The sequence below is a fragment of the Vulpes vulpes genome, chromosome 12 (assembly GCF_048418805.1).
Source record: "Vulpes vulpes isolate BD-2025 chromosome 12, VulVul3, whole genome shotgun sequence".
Taxonomy (NCBI): Eukaryota; Metazoa; Chordata; class Mammalia; order Carnivora; family Canidae; genus Vulpes; species Vulpes vulpes.
The window spans coordinates 135,664,593-135,687,151 of record NC_132791.1 but is presented as its reverse complement, the minus strand read 5'-3'; the positions used below and the strand labels follow the sequence as shown (position 1 = coordinate 135,687,151).

General features: G+C 44.0%; 1 protein-coding gene across 1 annotated transcript in view; it reads right to left on the bottom strand.

The window, feature by feature from the left end:
* GLP2R (glucagon like peptide 2 receptor) overlaps positions 1 to 22,351 on the bottom strand; it is a 49,796-nt gene extending 27,445 nt beyond the window's left edge. The window contains exons 1-6 of the mRNA XM_026005686.2: positions 21,929 to 22,351; positions 15,249 to 15,336; positions 13,157 to 13,261; positions 10,414 to 10,535; positions 1,944 to 2,050; positions 168 to 321 (exon numbers count right to left, since the gene is read on the bottom strand). Coding sequence (XP_025861471.2) covers positions 168 to 321; positions 1,944 to 2,050; positions 10,414 to 10,535; positions 13,157 to 13,261; positions 15,249 to 15,336; positions 21,929 to 22,309 — 957 coding nt within the window. The 5' untranslated portion in view covers positions 22,310 to 22,351. The remainder of the gene's footprint in view (positions 1 to 167; positions 322 to 1,943; positions 2,051 to 10,413; positions 10,536 to 13,156; positions 13,262 to 15,248; positions 15,337 to 21,928) is intronic.
* Between the last annotated feature and the right edge of the window lie 208 nt (positions 22,352 to 22,559).

Genomic DNA, 22,559 nt, shown 5'->3' with positions numbered 1-22,559 from the left:
TTTTGGTTTGGTTTTGGGATTTGTTTTAAAGTCAAATGATGCCTCTCTAACCAGAAGGCCTTTGACACCCCCTTACCTCCCCCTTCCCCTTCCCAGCCCCACCTTCCCACCACAAGATTCCCAGTACTGATCTGCCAAGTGAGAGGCTATGGTAGGGAGGGACATACCTCGGACACATAGGACATCCACTCTTTGTCACTGTTGGGCCTCCTGGAGTAAGAGTTGTAGAAGATGGCATCCTTCACCAGCACAGCCAGGGCTCTCAGGATGAAAGAGGCAAACAAGTTCATGTGGATGTAGTTGCGTGTGCAGTGGAGCTTTCTGTGCAGGAAGAAGAAAACCAGGTGTCTTCCCCCATGAAAGAACAGTTCAGACTGACAGGTGTGTGCCTGAAACACCTGTGCAACTATCACTAGAGGGCAGGCATTCATGGTATAGACTCCAGAGCTGCATGCCTGGGTTATGTGATTTTATCTGTGCCTCATTTCCCTCATTGGGAAAATGGAGATAATACTGACATATTGAGTAAAAATTGAGAAATTGAGGCAAAAGGGTTGAGTCAGCTGTCCAAAATCCTAGAGAAGTGGTGGAGCTAAGGTTGACCTCTGGTCCTCTGGTCAACCCAGGCTTAGCTAAAGTAACTTACTCCAGGGCTGGGCAGCTATTTCCTCTGGGCTTGCTTCTGGCACTTTGGGAAGGTGAGTGGAGGAGGTCATGGATAGCAGAGGGTACAGGTTCTAGAATTCTTCCACTGCTCAAGAATTGGTCTCTGGATGGGGCATAGGGTCATGATTCTGCTCCAGGAGCCATAGAATATCCTGGGATTAAGGAGCCAGACCTGGGGCTAGAGGAGCCCAGGTGGGAAGCTGTTCTGGAGCTAGCATTCAATCCCCCAGAGTGTGGATCTAGACCTCCTGCATCGAATGCTCATTCTGCCACATTATATTCAATTACTTTGCTGAATGAAGGCCGAGAGCCCTCAGAGGGCTCCCTAGGGGATTCATAAATATCTCACTTGGGTGATTTCTAAAAATATGATTAGAAAAATGCATATTAGCAAAATGCACTCAGGCTTTGGATTCTGAGTAACAACGTAAGGAAATGGAAATGCTCAGTCTCTGAACTGCCTGGTTGCCGGCCCGCCACCATCATTCACCAGCTGCATGCCATTGGACAAGTTACTTGATCTCTCCAAATTTCAGTCATTTACAAAACAGAGCTGGGACACCTGGGTGGCTCAGCAGTTAAGCGTCTGCCTTCAGCTCAGGGCATGATCCTGGAGTCCCAGGATTAAGTCCCACGTTAGGCTCCCTGCGTGGAGCCTGCTTCTCCCTCTGCCTATGTCTCTGCCTCTCTCTCTCTCTCTCATGAATAAATAAATTTTTAAAAATCTTTAAAAATAACCTGAGGCTGATGATAATGCTAATCTCCTAGGATTAGAATTAACCATAATTCTGATTAGGAAGAAATTTCAATGACTTGCATGTAACGTGTTTAGAAAAGTGTCTGGCACTGAGGAAGCACTCAAATGATTGATAGCTAATTGGAGTCTGTGGGCCCCGGATTAAAATCCCAGCTCTGTCACACTAATTTGCTTTGGGGAAATTTCTTAATCTCTTTTCTAAAACTCATGCCTCTGGTAGGACAAGGTAGACAGGAGGTTATCTGATCCCAAAGAGGCTAAAGTAGAGTTTAGAATCCCAGATTCCAGTTCCAGCTGTACTCTGTGACTGACAGGGACCTCTCATATCCTGCTCTCACTGGACCTCTGATATCCTTTCCCCCTCCACCTGCAAAATGGAGTTGATGGACCAGAGACTCTCTCAGATCCCTTCCAGCTCTGATGGGCCGTGACATCAGCCAGCCCAGTCTTCTGCCTTCTAGAGGGAGCCAATGAGCAAATCCCAGGCACCTGAAGATGTGCAGGCATAAATTCCACTCACCGAAGGAACAAGAGGAGAGTGAGTGCCAGGAGGAGGGAGATGACGGAGAGAGAGTACCCCACAGTGTACAACAGCTGCAAAGTCGACAACAAGGCATGGTGCTCCACCTGTGCACAGATAAAGAGCAGTTCTGACCACAAGCCAGACAGCTATGATCTCCACCCCCCAGCTCCATGACCAGGACGACAAGGGTCTAGGCATGCCTTGTTGATACCCAAGGGTAGCTTAGGGTAGCTTAGACTGCTCTCTGGCACATCTCTGAGATGTGCCATCTCAGAGCTTTGATGGACTGAAATGCTCACGAGGGAGGTCTCACCTCCATGGCTGGTCCTACAGCCCAGCATTGATGCTTCAAAATTCACAGTATTATGGAAGAATTGTGCCCAGAACAAGTGAGTGCCTTAGAAAGGAGGACAGGTTTCCTTGTCCCTGAGTGTGCTGTCCCTAGAGTGTAGGAGTCCCTCTCTCTGGAAGATGGGGCCAGATTTTCACCTGGATCCCTCCTAAAATAATTTTTCATGCCTGACCACTTAGGTGAAGACCCCATAAAACATAGGATATTTTCTCGAGTCCCAGGATAGCCTGATTGTGAACAGAGGGTAATTTTCTGGAAAGTCTGTGTTGTGATTTTCCAGCAGAATCCCACCTTCTTACCAATTCATCATGCTACTCGCCATCAAGATTACGTTTCTCAATACATTTTTGTTCAAGGACTCACAGCAAATATGTATTACCTGCTAAATCATGGCTTACGCTTCTCCACATAACACTTTTAGCAGCTTTATTCAAGCATGCCTGGCGTGCCATAAACTGTACATATTTAAAGAATAAAACTTGATGAATTTAGACATGAATATATCTGTGATTTCATCACTGCATTCAAGATAATGAACATTTTTTTAAAATTTTTATTTATTTATGATAGTCACAGAGAGAGAGAGAGAGGCAGAGACACAGGCAGAGGGAGAAGCAGGCTCCATGCACCGGGAGCCCGATGCGGGACTCTATCCCGGGTCTCCAGGATCACGCCCTGGGCCAAAGGCAGGCGCCAAACCGCTGCGCCACCCAGGGATCCCGATAATGAACATTTTCATAACCTCCCAAAAGTTTCCTTGTGACCCTTTATAATATATATCCTCTCATTCTCTCCCACTATCTTATGCCCAAGTGAACATTGGTTGGTGTTCTGTCATTAGAGATTAATTTTCACTTTCTAAAATTTTAATTTTAAATTTTAATTTAAAATTTTCACTTTCTAAAATTTTAAATTTTAAAAATTTAATTCCATATAAATGGAATCCTATGATTTGTTTTTTTCTTTCTTTTCTTTTCTTTCTTTCTTTCTTTCTTTCTTTCTTTCTTTCTTTCTTTCTCTTTCTTTTCTTTCTTCTTCTTATCAGGCTTCTTTCCCTTGAAATAATTATTTTGAGATTAATGTACATTTATTTGAGTTGTTTTCAGAGATTGGGTTTCACAAATAAAAATGAAAATTTCTGCATGAGTCTTTACGTGGACATAGGTTTTTAATTTCTCTCAAAGAAATATCTAAAAATAGAATGGTGGGGTAGTATGGTGTATGTTTTAACTTCTTAAGAAACTGCCAAACTGTCTTCTAAATAAGTTATATCAATTTATGTTTCCACCAGCAGTGGATTAGGAGTTCCAGCTGCTCTGGAATCTACTAACACTTCATATAATCAGTCTTTTAAATTTTAGCCATTCTATTGGGTATGTAGTAATGTCTTACTGTGGTTTTAAGTTGCATTTCTCTAATGATTAATGATGTTGAGAATCATTTAATGTGCTTATTTTCCATCTGTGTATCTTATTTGGTAAAGTGTCTGTTCAAATATTTGGCCATCTTTTAAATTGGATTGTTTGTCTTAATTTTGATTTGTAAATGTTCTTTATATATTATAGGTATAAATCTCCTGCCAAATAAGTGTTTTGCAAGCATTTTCTCCCATTCTGGGGCTTGGCTTTTTATTTTTTAACAGTGTCTTTAGAAGAGCAGAAGTTTTTTATTGTGATACAGTTCAATTTGTCAAATTTTTTATATAGTTGTGCTTTTTGTATTTTATTTTAAAATCTTTACTTGACCAAGGCCCTTCATATTTTCATCTATGATTTCTTCCTAGAAGTTTAATAAAATGAGCTCTTAAATTTAGGTCTATGATCCATTTCTAGTTCATTTTTCTTCATAGTGTGAGGCAGGCAAGGGTTGATGTTCAGTTTTTGTTTTTGCTTTTGCTTTATTTTTTTTTATTTTTATTTTTTTTTGGTATCCAATTGCTCTGGTGCTGTATAGAATAATAAGATTATTCTTTCCCCCACAAAATTGCCTTGGCATTCTTGTCAAAAATCAATTGTCTGGGTCTTGTAGACAGAATACAGTTGGATTTTATTTTGTTTTATCTTTTTTTTTAAAGATTTTCTTTATTTATTCATGAGAGACACACAGTGAGAGAGAGGCAGAGACACACATAGGCAGAGGGAGAAGCAGACTCCATGCAGGAAGCCTGATGCGGGACTCAATCCCGGGACTCCAGGATCACACCCTGGGCCAAAGGCAGGCTCTAAACTGCTGAGCCACCCAGGGATTCCCCTTCTTCTTCTTTTTTTTCTTTTAAAGATTTTATTTATTTATGAGAGACACACACACAGAGAGAGAGAGACAGAGACAGAGACAGAGAGAGGCAGAGACACAGGCAGAGGGAGAAGCAGGCTCCATGCAGCCTGATGTGGGACTCAATCCCGGGTCTCCAGGATCACGCCCTGGGCTGAAGGCGACGCTAAATCGCTGAGCCACAGGGGCTAACCCCTTGTTTTATCTTCTTAATCCCAACTGACAACCTCTTTTAATTAGGATGTTTAGATCATTTACGTTTAATATGATTACTTATTTGATTGCATTTAAATACCTTGGTTTTCTCCTTGTCCCAACTTTTCTTTGTTCTCTTGCCTTATTTTGGTTTGAGCATATTTTTTTATTCCATTTTTCCTTCCAGGACCTACTAGCTATACCTCTTTGTTTTGCTTTTTACTGGTTGCTTTAATGTTTACAGTATATCTTTAACTTATCATACTGCCATGGCCCTCATCCTGGCCTTTGTGTGATTGTCACACATTTTTCTTGTACTTATATTAGACCCCATAATACATTGTTACTATTTTTACTTTAACTACTCATATCTTTTAAAATATTTTTAAAATAAGATGAAAAAAAGTTTACCTTCATATTTACTATTTCTGGTGCTCTACATTCCTCTACATTGATAAAAAAATTTCCATAGACACGTATGTCTTTCTATGTTAAGGTCTTTCTTTAACATTTATTGTAATGGTGGCCTGGGTGCAGAAATCTCTGTGTAGCCTTTGAATCTTTCTAAATCAAGCTCAATCATACTTCTATCTGAAATTATTTTCTATGGACCCCATCAAGAGCTCTATAATCCTGTCAGGACTCTAACTTCTCTTGTTGGTCTCTCTTCAACTTACAACTAAATCTATCCTTCTAAAACCAGCATCAATTTTCCTCTTAAAAGAAGTCTTCCATAAATGCTTCTCTGTGTACTGTCAACTCTGAATTCCCAAAGCACTTGTGGTCTGTTTCAACAAATTGGGGCATCAGTTATAATATTCATTAATGTGTTGTTTGCATTTGTTTTGTATTTCTAGATTGACTATAGATATCCTGAAAGCAGAGACATGTTTAGTGTTTCTTCACACAGAGTGGCATGATTTCTTTAAATAGATGATTCAGGTGGCATATTAAGACTTCCGTGAGTCATTTGAACATCATTTATTTTATTGGCTATATAAGCTTAACACATTTAATTAAGTAACCTAATAATCTGTTTCTGAATTATTATTTTTAAAAACATGTCCATGTTTTATGCTTTCTGGAAACAAACTAGGGGAATTACTTGTTTTTTATTTGTCTATGTTTTAGCTTGAGTCCCCACCAAAGCAGATCCTGAAAGGGGGATTGAAATGCAAGTACTTTACATGGAAAGTGAACAAACCATTAGTAGGGGAAAGGAGAAGCTAGGAAAAATAAATGGTGTGTTATCAAGGCAGCTACTACTTTGGGCAGCTGGAGCTTAATCCCATTTCCCCATGGGGAAATGCTGGAAACCTCAGAGTTAGCCACTCTAAGACTGAGGGAGCTGGACATTTACATACCTACTCCTGCCAGTCATTGGTTAAGGGCTGTTCTGTGTTGGGGTAGGAGGGTCAAGGGCATTAATTCCTTGGTGCTTCAGGCCTGCCCTTCTGTGGACTAAGTGGGCTCTGAGAACCAGAGAACCAGCAAAGAAATGCATGAGCTAGTGATAAGAAGTTAGACAATTGTGTACTGAATTGGTCAGGGCAAGGAGATAAGAGATGGGCAACAATATACAGTTGTTTTAATTGCACTGTTTCAGAGGAGTTTCTTAAATTCCCATCTACATTCAGAGTTCCAATAAAATCCGGTTACTTCTCTAGTGACCTCAGAACACCCAGATACTGTCCAACTCACTCTCAGTACCAACCGGTGAATCTTAAGTCATTTACACATCTTTATGCAATGCTTCATAATCAGCGTGTACCAGGGAAGACTGAGGAGATAGGCATTCTCATACACTGCTGAAGAGAGGGGGGAAATGGCACAACTCTTAAGGAGGGGAATTTGATAATAATTAACAAAATCAGGGGCACCTGGGTGGCTCAGTGGTTGAGCATCTGCCTTTGGATCAGGTCATGATCCTGGGGTCTATCCTGGGGTCAAGTCCCATGCTGGGTTCCCCACAGGGAGCCTGCTTCTCCCTCTGCCCATGTCTCTGCCTCTCTCTGTGTCTCTCATGAATAAATAAATAAAATCTTTAAAAAATATATTTAATAAAATTATATATGCATCTATCTTTTAATCTAGCAATCCCATTTCTGGGATTCTTCCAAAAGATATACCCTAACAAATATGAAGCAACATATGCATACAAGGTTATTTGAGGTGGCATCATTGGTGATAAGAGATCGGAAATAACTCTACTGGCTATAGGAGAGCGGCTGAAAAACTATAGTAGAAACACATAGTAGAATACTATGCAGATGTGAAAGAAAAAAAGAGAGGGAGAGAAAAATATTTGTAGGTACTGATATAATTTCTAGGACATGCTACTAAGTGAGAAAGGTGAGATGCAAAATAAGGTATCTGTTAGACTTCCTTCAACGTAGGAAAAATGGTAAAACAAATATTTGCTTAGTTTTGCAAAAGGAAACATAAGATGTATATTATAATTTGATTAAAAGGGAAGGAAATAGAGGGAAAAGATAAGCCAGAAAATAATAAAAATGTTTATCTGTAGGGGGAAGGCAGGAATAGGGTAGAGGCAGTGATTGGAGTGTGGTTTCTCTGACTGTACTTTTTATTTTTTATTTTTTTAAAGATTTTTATTTATTTATTCATGAGAGACACAGAGAGAGAGAGAGAGAGGCAAAGACACAGGCAGAGGGAGAAGCAGGCTCCATGCAGGGAGCCTGACGCAGGACTTGATCCAGGTCTCCAGGACCAGGCCCTGGGCTGAAGGCAGCGCTAAACCACTGAGCCACCCAGGCTGCCCCTCTCACTGTACTTTTTAATATAATTTTGGCTTTCAAACCCTGTCAATATTTTATTTATTAAAAATAAAGTTAAAGGAGAACACGTGGGTGGCTCAGTGGTTGAGTATCTGCCTTCGGATCAGGACGTGACCCTGGGGTCCTGAGATGAAGTCCCACATCACACTCTCCTTGTGTTTCTGCTTCTCTCTCTGTGTCTCTCATGAATAAATAAATAAAATCTTTAAAAATTAATTAAATTAAATTAAATTAATTTAATTTAATTTAATTTAATTTAATTTAATTTAATTAAGTGGGTGACTGGGTGGCTCAGTCAGTTAAGCATCTGCCTTCAGCTCAAGTCATGATCCCTGTTGGGCTCCCTGCTCAGTGGGGAATCTGTTTCTCCCTTTGTTCCTCCTTCTGCTTGTGCTCTCTCTATATATCTCTCAAATAAATAAATAAAATCTTTTAAAAAATTAAAGACAGAAAGTAAAGAAAGAAGAGAAAGCAAATCCTTAACATTAATAGAAACAACTGAATAAAAATGTGTATCCAACCAATAACGTGACCACATGGAGAAAATAATTATTTCAAATAATTATGAACACAGTACTCTGAACATGGGATATAGTCTAAGGATAAAATGTGCTGCAAATTTGGCGGGTGGGGTGGGGGGCGAGGGATGTCTTAAATCTACATACTACAAAGATCTTAGGATCTAGTTGTAGTGGCAGTGAACATACCTAGCACTCAAATCTCGGTTTCTAATAACATTCCTCTATTTAGAGAATCCAGAACTCTTTGAAGAAATAGCTAATTTGGGCCTGGAACAGGGAAATCATGAGATGAGCTTGGACCATCTTCTTGTGCCAGAAAATAAGGAAGTGCTCCAAGACCAGAGAGATTATCACAAAAGGACACAAGAGCCAGTTTGGAGGCGTTTCACTAGTTAAATTTAGAAAAACGCTGAGCATCAAAGTAATAATAGGAAGAAAGAAGAAGAAGAAGAAGAAGAAGAAGAAGAAGAAGAAGAAGAAGGAGAAGGAGAAGGAGAAGGAGAAGAAGAGGGGGAGGAGGAAGGAAATAAAGAAATTTGTAAATTCATAGCAATATAGAAAACTGAAAAGAAGGGGAAAGAGTCTTCTTATCAGAAGAATGCCCTCTAGTAGATATGGAAGAAATGACAAAGCTTGAATCAACTCAAGTCAGCATCATCAATAAAAGTTGTAATACTGAGAAAAGTTTGTTAGGGAACAAGACACATACATAGTTCCAAAGTAGCATCCTACCAATTACTGACCAGACAAAAAAGGAGACACTACCTATCATGGAGGGATCTGGCTGTCACTACCAACATCCAGTGATCATACGCAACATCATTGTAGTGTGACACCTGACATTTTGGTCTCCTGGGGTGATGCTATACAGTATACACAGCACCCATGAGGATTAAATTGAGTCTTACCAAGCCTTTAAACCCAACTTCCAGCTTAAGGGAACATAGAAGATGAAGGAATATGTCTAATAGCAACAAAGTTCTTCAGGGGGTCTTCGAAAAGCCAATCATGGGCTATGGTGAGGGAGACTCTAGATTAAAAGATAACTGAAGTGAACCTGGACTAGACTCTGGTCCAGGGAAGAAAAGCTTAAAAAAAAAATTGGAGGGAAAATCTGAATGAATATGGATAAAGCACTAGCTGATATGATGTTAATTGGAATAACAGTATTGCAGTTATGTAGGATAACGTCTTTGCTTAGGAAGGACCTGATGAATAATATTTAAGGATGAAATCTCATGATGCCTGCAAATCGTTGTCAAATATTTCCCAAAGAGAGACACAAAGCAAAAGCAAATGGGGGAGAGGGGAGGGATGTTAATACATTTTGACTTTAGATATTGGGTCCATGAGTATTTATTTTATTATTCTTTTTAACTTTCCTATGTGTTTGGATATCTCAAAATAAAATGTTAAAAAAATATATCAATTGAGATATGCTGTATGGAAAACTGAGTTTTATCATTAAAATCTACATATTAAAACTATAAACACATATACACACACACAGAAATACGATCTCTTTAAAACACAATCTCATTTATTGTACATAAGAACCCCCAGCTGATGAGGCGTAAGAACATATTTTGTTCACCAGCACTCTGAAGAGAAAAGACCTACTATCGCTAGCGTTTTTTTGGGCCAAATGTCAATCCATTATTAGAAACACAGGCAATCATGGCCAGAAGTTGGGGTTTTTTTTTATGTTTTTGAGATTTGTTTTTTTAATATTTGAATTCTTGGAAATATGGCTTTTTGCAGAGGGGAGGAGGCAATGCCCCAGTCCTCACCTTTCTAAAGAGAGAAATCTTTACTTCCAGTGGGAAGTGGTTTGACTTTTGATTTGCTGTCCCTCGGGTCCCTGCAGACTTGAACCCAGAGGAGGCTTCAGGCATCCTGCACCTGCTGGTGAGTCCCCCGTGATCACCTGGGTCCCAGCCTTAACTGCATATCAGTATCAATGGGGAACCAGATACCAGTCTGATGACCAGACCCCAGCACAGACCCCTGACCCAGTCTCCATGAAACCATTCACTCAGGATTTATTAAGTAACCACGGTATGTAAATGCTTTTGCACCCCAGTATTTGGCCAGGGGTGAGAAACTGAGCAGCCTCAGGGGTGCCTATTTCACTCTTGCTGCAGAAGAAATTCAGCGGCTGCCAGAGGTTACTGTCCTACAACCGTGGACCTTCCCCAGGTGAGGCTAGGGCAGACCAGCAATGGGGGGAGGCTCCTTGTGTGGCCCCCAGAGCCAACCAGGGGGGCCCTGGTGGAGGGTGGTTGAGGATGATGCCCAGGGCCCGTCATCACTAGGCCAAGCAGACTCACATTCTGTTCAGAGCTGTGGTCCTTGGAGCATTCGGAGTCATCCTGCCAAATATCCGTGGAGTTCTCCAGCATTTGCCAAGTACCCCGAGCCAAGCAGTATCTGTAGGCCTTTCCTGAGTTTTCTGAAAGTAAACACAGCTCTAGGGGAGAGGTCAGAGCACCCAGCCCACTCCCGAGCACGTGGTGAGGCCCTCATCCTCACCACAAAGCTGTGGAAAATCCCAGGGAAAAGGGATTTTCACTTGCCTTTTGGGGGCTCATTAGCATCCCTGCTGTTTATTTGGGATGGAAGGAAAAACACGGAAGCCTCTGCATTTCGTAACAAACCACGATCCACTAATGTCTACTGTGTTTACCCAAAGTCTCTAGAGCTAGAACAGTCCCTGGTGACTCAGAAATGTGAGAGCCCTGGAAGGTGCAGCCCAGCTGGGAGACATAGGATCAGAGAGGGGCGTTGGGTCCTGATGCCCAAGAGGCAGTGCCACAAAGAAGAGAAAGGGGTAGATGAAGCCTGCTCGGCCACCTACAAGCTTGGTGGCCTTAAGCTTGTGGCCCTCCCACTCTTGCAGACTTCTAGTTTCTTCAAGAGCTGAGGATAATACAGTAATGGTACCAATCTTCCCCAGTTTGGGAGAGGGTTAAACGAGTGCGTGCATGCATGTGTGTGCATAAGTGACAGGTTGGCACTGTGTCCACGATGACAGCTCCATTCTCAAAGCCCTTCCCCAAAGGGATCGTCCTCCCTCCTAGAAGACCAGGGACTGGACTTGCCAACGAGTATTGGAAATTGAACTTCCACTCCTGACCCTGCATGGAGTAGGCCAACAGTAACTATTTGTTGAGTGTAATGGATGGATACCCGTGGGGTATTTCCCCCTGCCCACCTGAAGTCTCCTCAAGGGTGTCTAACTGCCATCTCAAACACCATTCAGATACTCTTGTCCTTCATGGTCTACGGCTGACATGGCAGTCATGCACATCATGCCTCACCCCGAATCTTCCAAAGGCTGTCTGGAAACAAGTCAGAGCCCTTCCTGGGCCTCCCACAAAGTCCTGTAAGGTCTGGCCCTCAGTACTCTCTGACCTAACTTCCTACTGGCTCTCTTTCCCCTTCAAGACAGCCACAGTCATCTCGCTTGTTCTTTGTGGGACACACTAGATGTAAGCAGTGGGCGCCCTGGGCCACCACCCAGATGATGGTGAGCGTGGGTGGGGTCAGGCAGGGTGGGAGCTCTTTCCCTCTCCACCTTCCAGCCCCGTGTCCCTCACCTCCCACATCATCTGACAAGTCTTGGCTCTTCCTCTTGCCCCTGCCTGCATCTGCACCATCATGCTCCCATTCTCTGGATCCCTTAAATCAACTTTTTTGTAAGTTTAAATTTTTAGTCACTTTTTCCCTTCAGGTGGAATGGACCTCCGTTTTTAGCTCTTGAAAAGAATAAGTAGGTGGAGGAGCAGTGTGAGGTGGGGGCAGGAGTAAATGGCCTGTTCCATGTGTCCTTGAGATCCATGAACATTTGGGTCTTAAAGACCTTAAGGAATCCAGGGGCTTGACCTTAGTCTCAGCCTCATTTCCATTTACAAAGCACCTGCTGTGTGGCTGACTCTTCCTGCCTTCTTATTCATTTGTGGCCTCAAAAGTAGCTGTTGTTCACTTCACTTTCCGGAGCAGAAAACAGCTCAGAAGGGCTCTGGACACTTGCCCTAAGTCACAGAGGGTAAAAGAGATGGACAGGCGCTGAACTCCATGTGCAGTGCTCTCCCCACCCCCACTGAGCTGGCTCCCACAGGGCTGCTTCCTCAACTATCCAGACTCTCCGGTCCAGCAAACTCCAGTATCTTCCCTTAAACGTCACATCCTCGTACCTCCTGGGTCTCTTCCAGCTGGATTTCACCAGAGGATAGTTCCATAGACTATGTCACTAGCTCTCCCATCAGAAATGCGTCTCTCTTCCTTGGGAACTCTCTCTGCACCAGAAGCCTCAGAAAATCGAAACCAAATTTAACTGATGATTTACCAAGCTGAAACTACATACAAAAATATCACCATCTTGCCTGCTCAGTAAGGCATTCTCACTTGGTTTTGCCTGGAACTTTCTAATCACTTATGTTTCTGGAATATAGTTTTTTTTTTCCTCGTTCTTTGGCCTTCAAAGGCAAAAGAGTTCTAGCCAGTAATTGTTTCTCTTCCCTTCCAGAACAAACCAGCTAAGAGGTTGGGCTGCTGGGGCAGGTGAGGATGGGATATGCTCCTGGAGTCCTACATAATAGCCACTTGCTTTGCGCTGAGTGGTTAAAGATTTCATCCAAGTCCCATGGGATTTAAAAGCACCACCCTGTAGCACCATCTTCCAAAGCTATCTGACAATTCCAAAGTTGTGGATGTGAGCATCCCAATCTCTCCTCCTCCTCTCCATGATGACTGTCACTGCAGCAAATTCTGTGGTAGCCTGGCCTGGACTCTCTAATCTTCCAACAAAACAGGACTATTGCCTTAATGGAACATCCAGGCAGAGAAGAATTGCAGGCAGACAAGAGGAGGTGTCCGGAGAGGAAAGAAGGTATGTTACTGACAACTTAGGAAAACTTCTGTGGGGAAAGAAGACTTGAAAAAACCACTTGGTTGGAGCCCTCTCTCTCTCTCTCTCTCTCTCTCTCTCTCTAATTGCTTCCTGGCTAGTCTACCCAAGAGGGACCAGCCTTTAAGGAAACTGCCAGAAAATGGTAAAATAAGACTTACTACCTTCACTCCACCAAGGTAAGTATGAAGGGCAGGGGACGGAGACATTCCCTGGAGAAGAATGAGGCCAGCACACATATCGATCAAAGGTCCCATTACAAAAGGTCCCTGTGGAAAGAAAAGGTCCCAGGTGAGTGCCATGTTGGAGCACCGACACCACTGATGGAGGCAGAGCCCCCTTCCTGGCACAGGAAGCTGGTGTATCCTATGCAGGAACTAGCATTGCTGTCCCACTGTCCACATAGGTCAAGGATGAGGAGCAGCATGGGGAGGAAGGAGTGTTTAATGCACCCTTAGGCACAGTGGCTTTATCTACCCAACCACCCCTTGCAGTGGTCCCGTCACGTCACGCTGATGTTGGTTTATTTTACATGGGCTGAACTCTCACACAAGCTCAGAATCAGGAGAACACTTGGTGGTTCAGCCAGTGCCTTCTTTTCCATAGTTACTTAAGGAATTGTCAAGCCTTCAACCAATTAGATGCTGGAACACCCTCACTATAAAATGTGCAAAATGACCAGTGGATGGAGGGGATCTGCAGAATCAAGGTTCTTGGCTACATGTATTGGACACAACCTCTGTCTGGACATATTGCTCCATTTGAAGACCAACCGAATAATCATTATGAGACATTTGCATCCAGGGGATGATTTATACACTGGCACTTGGCAATGAGATGCTGATGCTAAAAACATACAACACAGCCTTATGGGCCTCCTGGGATGAAATTAAGGGGTTTCAGGCTGGATCCCAAATGCCCATAATGCAAGTTCCTCACTCCTGGGAACTGAGCATCATTCCTATCTGCTCCCTAATTGGGCTAGCCTGCAGGGGCCACTCAGGTTGGATGGCCACATCATTGACATCAGGACCCCACAGATGCAGATCTACCAGGTTATGAGCTGGCTCAGGGCATCCTGTGGAGCCAGCTGCAAGTGTCAGCACAAGGTCTGTGTGAAGCAGTGCTCACCTGGCCGAGCTGCTCACGGTATGGCTCCAAATTAAAAGGACGTGCCCTACTTTGATTTCAGAAAGCTGTATTCCCTAAAGAGAGGGGTGGTCCTTATAAGAGATATCAAGCTTTGATTGCCACCAGCCTGGGCTTGAAGAAATATTCAGAGGGAGAGGGGTATGGCTTGAAGGCTGGGACTCTTTGGGTCAGGAGAAGGGTAAGAGAGTTTATGGTATCCTGTCCTCCTCTGTGCCCCTGAATGAAATAATCTGAAAGCAGCCAGGAGGATGGGGGTGTGTGTGTGCAGATTTCAATATTAAAATAACAAAAAAAAGAAGTCTTGGGATGCACCCAAAAAGTCTGCATGAGGGCAGGAGAGGCCATGGACTGATCAAACTATTAACATATTTGCTAGAACTTTCTAAACCTGGTGTAGACCTAGATAAGAGAAATGTTATGATTCGGATTCAGATAACACCTTGGGGGATGAGGACGTCCTCCCACCTATCTCCCCGGTAGAGTCCCAGGTTAATCTATGACAGTTGCTCATGTCATGCAATTTGGTGGTGAGTGTGCTGTGATAGATGACTTTAAATTAATAGTCACATCTATGTATATCTTGTCTCATATGCTCTTTTATAATGAGAGGTGGGGGTCTCTCTCCTCCCTTCCCTTGAGCCTGGATAGGCCTTAGTAACCATCTGACCTAACTGAGCTTGGAGGGGATAGCTTCTGAGGCTAAGTCATAAATGGCAACATGACCTCTAGTCATGCTTGCCTTGGCAACCTAGCCACCATACTGTGAGGAGCTGGGGCTATGTGGACAGGCCACATGGAAGTGTTTGAGCCAATGGACTCTCAGCTGGAGCCACCATCAACCATCAGATGTAAGTGTGAACAAGCCTTCAGATGATTCCAGCCCCTAGCCACTGAGTCTTCCAGCTAACTCAACACTGTAGACCAAAACCAAGCCATTCCCCCTGTGGCTGGTCTGAATTCCTCACCCACAGAAACTGTGATAGATTATAAATGATGATGATGATGATGATGATGATGATGATGATGATGATGATGATTGCTTTAAGCCACTCAACTTTGGAGCTATCTGTTACACAGCCATAGATAACTCATACACGTGCTTACCAGAAGGTTCCTTGAGCAAGTCTTTCAGACACTTCTCTTTGTATTGAGCCCACTTGCGAGTTGTTTCCTCAAGGAGGGATCCTGTAACCTGGACAGAAAAAAACAAAACACGGTGACTCCCTGTTCACTACAGAGGTGGCCTTGTGATCATGTCATCACGAGTCTCAAAACCTGCCATTGACGTGACCATAATGGCCTGCAGCAAGAAACAGAACTTCTTTGGTATGTTATGCTTTATGTTAAAGATGCATACAAATTTTTTGTTCATTCCATAACCTAATCATATTGATTTTAATACAGATACGAAAGACTTCCCCCCCAAAATCTTCAAGTGAGGCTGACATTTCCAGAGGAGGCAATATGCTCATCCTGAATGTGACATCCTACCAGATGAATAGTTGCATGCTCCTAAGATTATATGGATCTCCAGAAGAGAAGCATCACACTAAGAAGGATCCAATAATGTGTCAGGAAAAGGCTGGAAAAATTGCAGGGACTTGCACCATCCCACCTGGTTGCCTGTGGATCCAGAATCAAAGACTGGACAGACAAATGCTCTGCTACTATACTTGAGGCCTTGGGATTTTTTTTTCCTTTCTGACATTCCCTCCCCTAGAACCTTAAAAATATAGCACACACTTTTGGGCTTTCCAGATAATTTGAGTTGTATAACAACATCTAATTGTGCATCTGCACCACTTGCTTTGTTTATTAACAAAACAGTGGGTTTAAAGGGGTTTTCTTTTCTTTAATTTGCTCATCTTCGTTTGAGCACCTGTTGTGTGCCAGGCGTTGCATTCGGGAGGAACTGAAGGGGATGCAGTGATGGGCAAAACACAGCTTCCTTCTGCCCTAAAGGACTTAGAATCTGCTAGAGATAAGACAACTATATAACTGGCTGTCATACAAAGTCCAGTGACGTTCTTACCCTATCGTCCCTGGCTTCCAGAGACGTTCATCCCCTAATGGTTCAGTTTTGGCACCATTAGCCTTTCTGGTTTGTTCCAGAAACCAGGAGTTGTCCTTGGCTTCTCTCCCCATCATCTAACCAGGTACCAGTTTCTGTCCTGTGCTTCTCCCTAACCTGCATTCCATTTCCTCCACCTCTGGCCTGGTCCACACTGCTCCAGAGGGATAGGTCCACAGAGCTGTCCTGCATAAAGTCTTCCACCTGTGGCCTACTGATTTGACTTTACATCTCAGCCACCTCTGGCCCAAACCTCTTGACCCCAATCATGCTCTTTCATGACTTTGCATCTTTGCATGTCCCACTGGCCCTCCCTCCTACCCTCGTCTTCACCTGGCTCACTCCTGGTTCAACCTCCAAGGCTCAACTCAAGCCTAATGACTCCAGGTCATACTTGACAACCTCTGTGACTGAAGTCTTGAGCTGGGAACCTTTCTCCCCAGTGCCCTGTGATCCCACACATGACTAAGTCCTGCAGTCCATTGTGTTCTATTGCCATTGGTGGTTTATTTATTTGTTCATCCCCTTCATGACCCCATACATTCCTGGAGGACCGAGATGTGTCTTTCATCTCTGAATACAAACCCCTAGCACAGGCCAGAAGTTATTGTTCTCATTGTCCAGCTATAGAAACAGAAGTACAGGTAGGAGTTGGAGTTGGAGGAAGGATGAACACAGAGGGGCTAGATACGTGATTTGGGATAAGATCATCCAGTTCAACCGGCTTTGAGGCTTTGTGTCCTCTCACAAGGGGTAACAAACTCATATGTTTTCTTGGGCCAGGCAGAGAACCAGAAAGAATGGGATAAGACAGGTGGGTAGCAACAGGTGTAGCAATAGGTGTAACAACAGAGAGCGGAGAAGCACAGTATAAACTGGGAGATGTTCCACCAAAAAGTCAGCATCAGGAACACCTGGGTGGCTCAGCAGTTAAGCGTCTGCCTTCGGCCCAGGGCGTGATCCTGGAGACCCGGATTGAGTCCCGCATGGGGCTTCCTGCATGGAGCCTGCTTCTCTCTGCCTCTGTCTATGTCTCTGCCTCTCTCTGTGTCTCTCATTAATAAATAAATAAATAAATTCTTTTAAAAAAAAGTCAGCATCAGAACCACTATATTCACCCATACCCCCCACAACAAAACAAAACAAACAACACAAAACAAAACAACAACAAAAACAACCCAAAACCCAACCACCTATAAGCCCAGTGGATGGGAAGCTTCCACCTTCTGAGTAACTAGTCCAGTCTACCCTCTCCCTTCTCTGCCCAGCGTGCTCCAGCCGCCAATACTATGGAACGCATGATGGGGTCTGTGTTGTTCCTTTGCATTCTTTCCAGAGAATCACACAACCAACTTTTTGGATAAGAGCTGGTGTAGCCATCATTAGACCAGAGGTTGCCAAACTTTTTCAATTCATGGTGCCCATCGTGACTCCATCATTTTTCCACAGTACCCTTAAGCCAGAAGAAAAACCAAAAGTCCCATTTCTTTTGAGGAAGTAGGGCCAACCAACTTAAATATTTGCATCCTAACAACTGAGTGTCTACTGGAGATTGTACAACTTCCCAAACTTGGCAATCAGATGGGATAGCATCCCGTTTGTTCCCATTCTACATTGATGCTTGTGCCGTACTTGCTTTTTATCACAGCAACTGAAAAAAAACAAAAAACAAAAACAAAAAAAAAACCCTCCAGCTTTGCAGAGATACAACATCATCAAAGGGAATGAAGCGTGATCTAATGCCAAAACCATGAACTACCTCGAGCTAATAATTTGCGGGGTTTTGGCAGATGTCAAATATCGCTTTGCTTCCCTTGAAAAATGAGCAGCCCTGTGAGCTCACAGCGGTGCCTTGAGGGACCTCAGCACACAATTTGGAAGCCATTATTTAACCAATAAATAATAACAATGACGATAATGATGAGGAAATAATTGGCATTCATTCCTAGGTTCCAGTCTCCCCATAGTACTTTCTGTCTCTGACTTATGGCACAAGAGTCAAGATGGAAGTTTATTAACACACTAAGAAAATAAATCCTAATGGGACCATAACTAGGATCTGTATTATTTTTCACGAGTTCAGTAAAGAAGGTGATGACCAAATCATCAGCTTCCAGAATCTCCAAGCCACTGAAGTAAGACCCTTTCTTGGATAGAGTGCTGTTTATATTCTCAGGGACCTCGCTGGAATTGGCCAAGGAAGAGACAATTAAAATTAGTCATGCACGTGAGCTGTCCCCAGACTAATCTGACCCTCTCCCCCTGCCCTTTGCCAAGACTGATGGCCATGATCAGGAGGAGGAGGAGGAGAAAGAACCCTACAAAGCACCAAATTTGGTCAATCTAGGGGAGCTGGACAAACAGACTGTCTTCCCAGGTACTTGGACAAGTACACGAAAAATGCAAGAGGCAAATCCAAGTTCAATCACAGCCAGATCCAAACAAGGTAAGGATGAAAGGAAATAATGCGAATGGCTGTTTTCTAACCGGAAAAAAATCGACTTGATCTGGATTTCTCTTTCCCTTGCGCGGGCAACGAGCATCAACGACTAACTCTGCCGAGGAGGGATCAAGGAAAACGGGGGATAAAAAAAAAGACCTTCTGTGGGTGCTTTCAATACATTTTATTGTAGTCTTTGTTCAAGAATGCGTACGCCTCTCTGTAAATCAAACAAAAAAAATTGCAGGAAAGCCAAAAGGGGAGAAGATTGAATCATAACGTTAGTATCAGAAATTACCATCTCCTTCTGGACTCTTCTCTCTGTGTACACGCTTCCGTTTACTTTTTTCTCCTTCTTTCCATTTTTATTTTAACCAAAAAAGGAAACCATCTTGTTTTGTGCTTTCACCAGAAGGTGCATAGTGAATATGAATCCATTGCAAGAGCCATACTCCTAAAACACTGTTTTAACAGCTACATAATGTTCTGTGAGTGAATGTGGTACACAGTTCAGTGTTCAAATCCTCTAGCGATGAACACTTACACGGGCTGAGATGCTTGCTAATATAAACGATGCTCTACTGAAAAAATTCACAAACATTTGAGCACATCTTTATTTGCTTAGGAGAAATTCTTTCAACTGGAATTTCTGGGTCCTAGAGTATACACATTTTTAAAGGGCTTTGATAATGTACTGCCAACCTATCCTTGCCAAGTTTTTTTCTTCTTTTTTTTAATTTAAAAGTATGCACCTTTTTACGCTCCCATCGACAATGTAAGAAAGAGCCACAAATTTGCTTCTCAAAGAGCCTTAGAGAGAGAGTTTATGTTTTTTGAAGCCAAAGCAACTGTTAATTAACTTAAATGAGTCCAAAGCGGGGAGGGGGGGTTGAGGACGGGTGGGTGGACTGCTTAAATTTAGAAAACCTAAACTATCCCTGAGAATTTCTCATTAAGTGAATTTTAGGAAGACTTCCTGCCAGAAAACATGCCACAATCATTTATATTCCATGCAGGGAAAGCATCTGTGAACAAAATCCATCATGTAAGTCGACACAAAGCCTTGTAATGTAAACATCATGGAGGAAAAATATGGGTTTTAATACCAAGAACCCGGGGGGGGGGGATTCATTGGGGTGATAGACGCACCCTGGAGGACAGACAGAGGGAAGAGTTTCTGAAGACAGACTGGGTGGCAGATGGGGGTGGGGTGGGAGGGAACACAGCTCACAGAGACAGTATTGATTAGGAAAAGACCAGAAGCAAGGAACAAGGTGTGGCTTTGTCAGCTTCATACTCCGGCCTGAGTAACTGCAGATTTCGCTGACGGAACATATCCATAGTCATATGTCAGCAGCTTGCCCAGGAATGCTAAGGAAGAGAGAACACAGGGCTTTGCTCCAGTGAGACGTAGCGGCTCACAGGCCGCACAATCGCAGGTGGTCACTTAACAACCGTGAACCTCAATCTCCCCAACTGTGAAATGGGCTCCGTCATAACACTTCTGCGAGAGGCTTGCAGTGGGGATTGCAGCCAGACAGACTGAGGAGAAAATGCAAAGTGCTGCAGCAGTGCTTGGCACCTCGTGGCAACCATCGCGCAGGACCGCGTGTAGAAGGGGAAAGGAGCTAGATTGCTAGTTGCATGGATTCAGCCGGAATATGAGATGCCCGGAGGGTTGAAGCAAGAGTGTGAGCTCTGTGCAGAGTCTCCCAGCAATGGCCCCACCGCCACCCAGCTGGTGGTTCGCCCAGGGGCAGCCACCATGGCAGGAATTTCATGAAACCATCGACGGGGCGCACATCCTTAGTCCGTGGGAGAAATCGGACACAGAGAATTCGGTAGGTGTTTTCTGCCTGTTGGGTCCCAGGTTAGAACAAAGAAAGCCCAATGAGGCGAACACTTACAAGATCAGACACCACGAACCGACGTCCCTAGGTGGGGGCAGGCGGGATTTGGAACCCCAGGGCCACATACAGGGTCGAACTACACCCATGGGCCAGAGAAGAAGAGAACCCTTCCTCAAGGCACTTTCATGGCTTGCATTTCCCAGATGAACAGGACATCATGGTCTAGTATAAAAATGGAAACTCAGGGGCACCTGGATGGCTCAGTCAGTGAAGCATCGGCCTTCAGCTCAAGTCATGATCTCAGGGTCCTGGGATCGAGTCCCATATCGGCCTTCCTGCTCAGCAGAGTGTCTGCTTCTCCCTCTCCCTCTGCTGCTCCCCTTGCTTGTGCTCCCTCATTCTCTCTCAAATAAGTAAATAAAACCTTCTTTTTTAAAAGGAAGCTTAAAAAGGTAAAAGGGCAAAAGTCAATGTCCCTGGATAAGAATAAAACAAGATACCAGAATGCCCACCTGAAGAGGTTGGTTACATACATTACAAGACAACCTTGAAGTCTTAAACATCACGCTATGGGGGTACCTTTTACTGATACAGAAAAGCGTTCTCATCTGTAAGTGGGATTAGCAGGAGCTCCTCCCTCGTGGGGTGTAAATTGAGTTAATACAGAGGACACACCTGGCACCGGCCCTAGCACATCATGCGCTCGATTGAAGTGTTAGCTTGTCTTAGCTTTCAGTGTATTCCCATAAGACAAAAGCAGAGAGCGAGATAATATTTATAGTCAGTCTGATCTTATGCTTGAAAAAAAAAACAATAAAGTACCTGTAAATATATGGCAGAAAGAGGTCCAGAAGTATAAGCCCCCAAAGGCGAAAAAGGGTGATTTCTGGGTGGTGGGACTGCAATGATCTAGAGCTGGTATTTATGCATCTTCAGATTTTATACATTTAGTTTTAAAACAATGAACGTTCTATATTTTTATACTAAGAAGGAAAAGGAGAAAGGAAAGAAGAGAAAAAAAAAACATAGTCCTAAATACTCAAGCCTGAGTATTGTAAAATATTGTAAAAGCAGACAAGATATACAGGACCAGTTTAAATGCTATTTACAGAATTCATCCTGACATTGGAAAATACTTATAAAATGGTATAAAAGGGAAAACCAGGATACAGAACACTTTATGCATCATAACTTCAGCCACACAGACACACACATAGAAAAAGGATTTGCAGGAAATATGCCAAAACGTTAACCACGATGACCTCTGAATACTAGGATTAGGGTTAATCATTCCCGCCTTAACCCTTAATAATATTTCCCAAATTGCCAACGAGAGGCCGCAACTGCCTATAGGATCAAAAAAGATGCAGAACTGACCCCGGCAGCAATCGCCGTGACAATCCAAATCATAAACCGCTCTTACTTGTTTGACGGAGACCAGGAGCAGCAGGGTGAGCACCGGCCTCGCAGGGGCCGGCAGGGAGCGCTTCCTGGAGGGGGGCAGAGGCCTGGGCCCCGGGTGGGCAGGGGTGTCCATGGGCAGCGTGGACTCGGGGTGGGGGTCCTCTCCTTTCCTTCTTCCAGGCGCTGCCCCTGCCCGATGCTGGCCTTGCCTTCCCCCCTGCAACTTCACAGGCGAGGGCGCAGTTCTGGAATAGTCCAAGATGCACCAGAGGCGGCCTCCTCCTGCATTCCTCCCGGCACAGCGAGGAAATGTTTGCACAAACTCTCTCCACGCCGCGCGCGGAAGGAGCGTCTGAACTGGTCTAGGGCCACCTACCGATGATTCCCTGGGGTTTCTCATCAGCGGTGGCTCATCTCCTCCTGGGCCACCCCCCCTCCTTCCAAAGGCAGGGAGATTTTTCCCAGACCTTCCCCAAGTCAGCTGCGCTCCCAGGGACTTCCTCAGCAAGGGCCGCCCGGGAGGAGAAGCCAGGCAGCCAGTGGTTCTGCTCCGTGCACACGGCCCGCGGGCTGGAGCCTCGGGTTCCAGCTGCTGAGCAACAGCTGGCACAAGAGGATGGGCCTCGCACCAGGTATGAGTGGGCATCTGA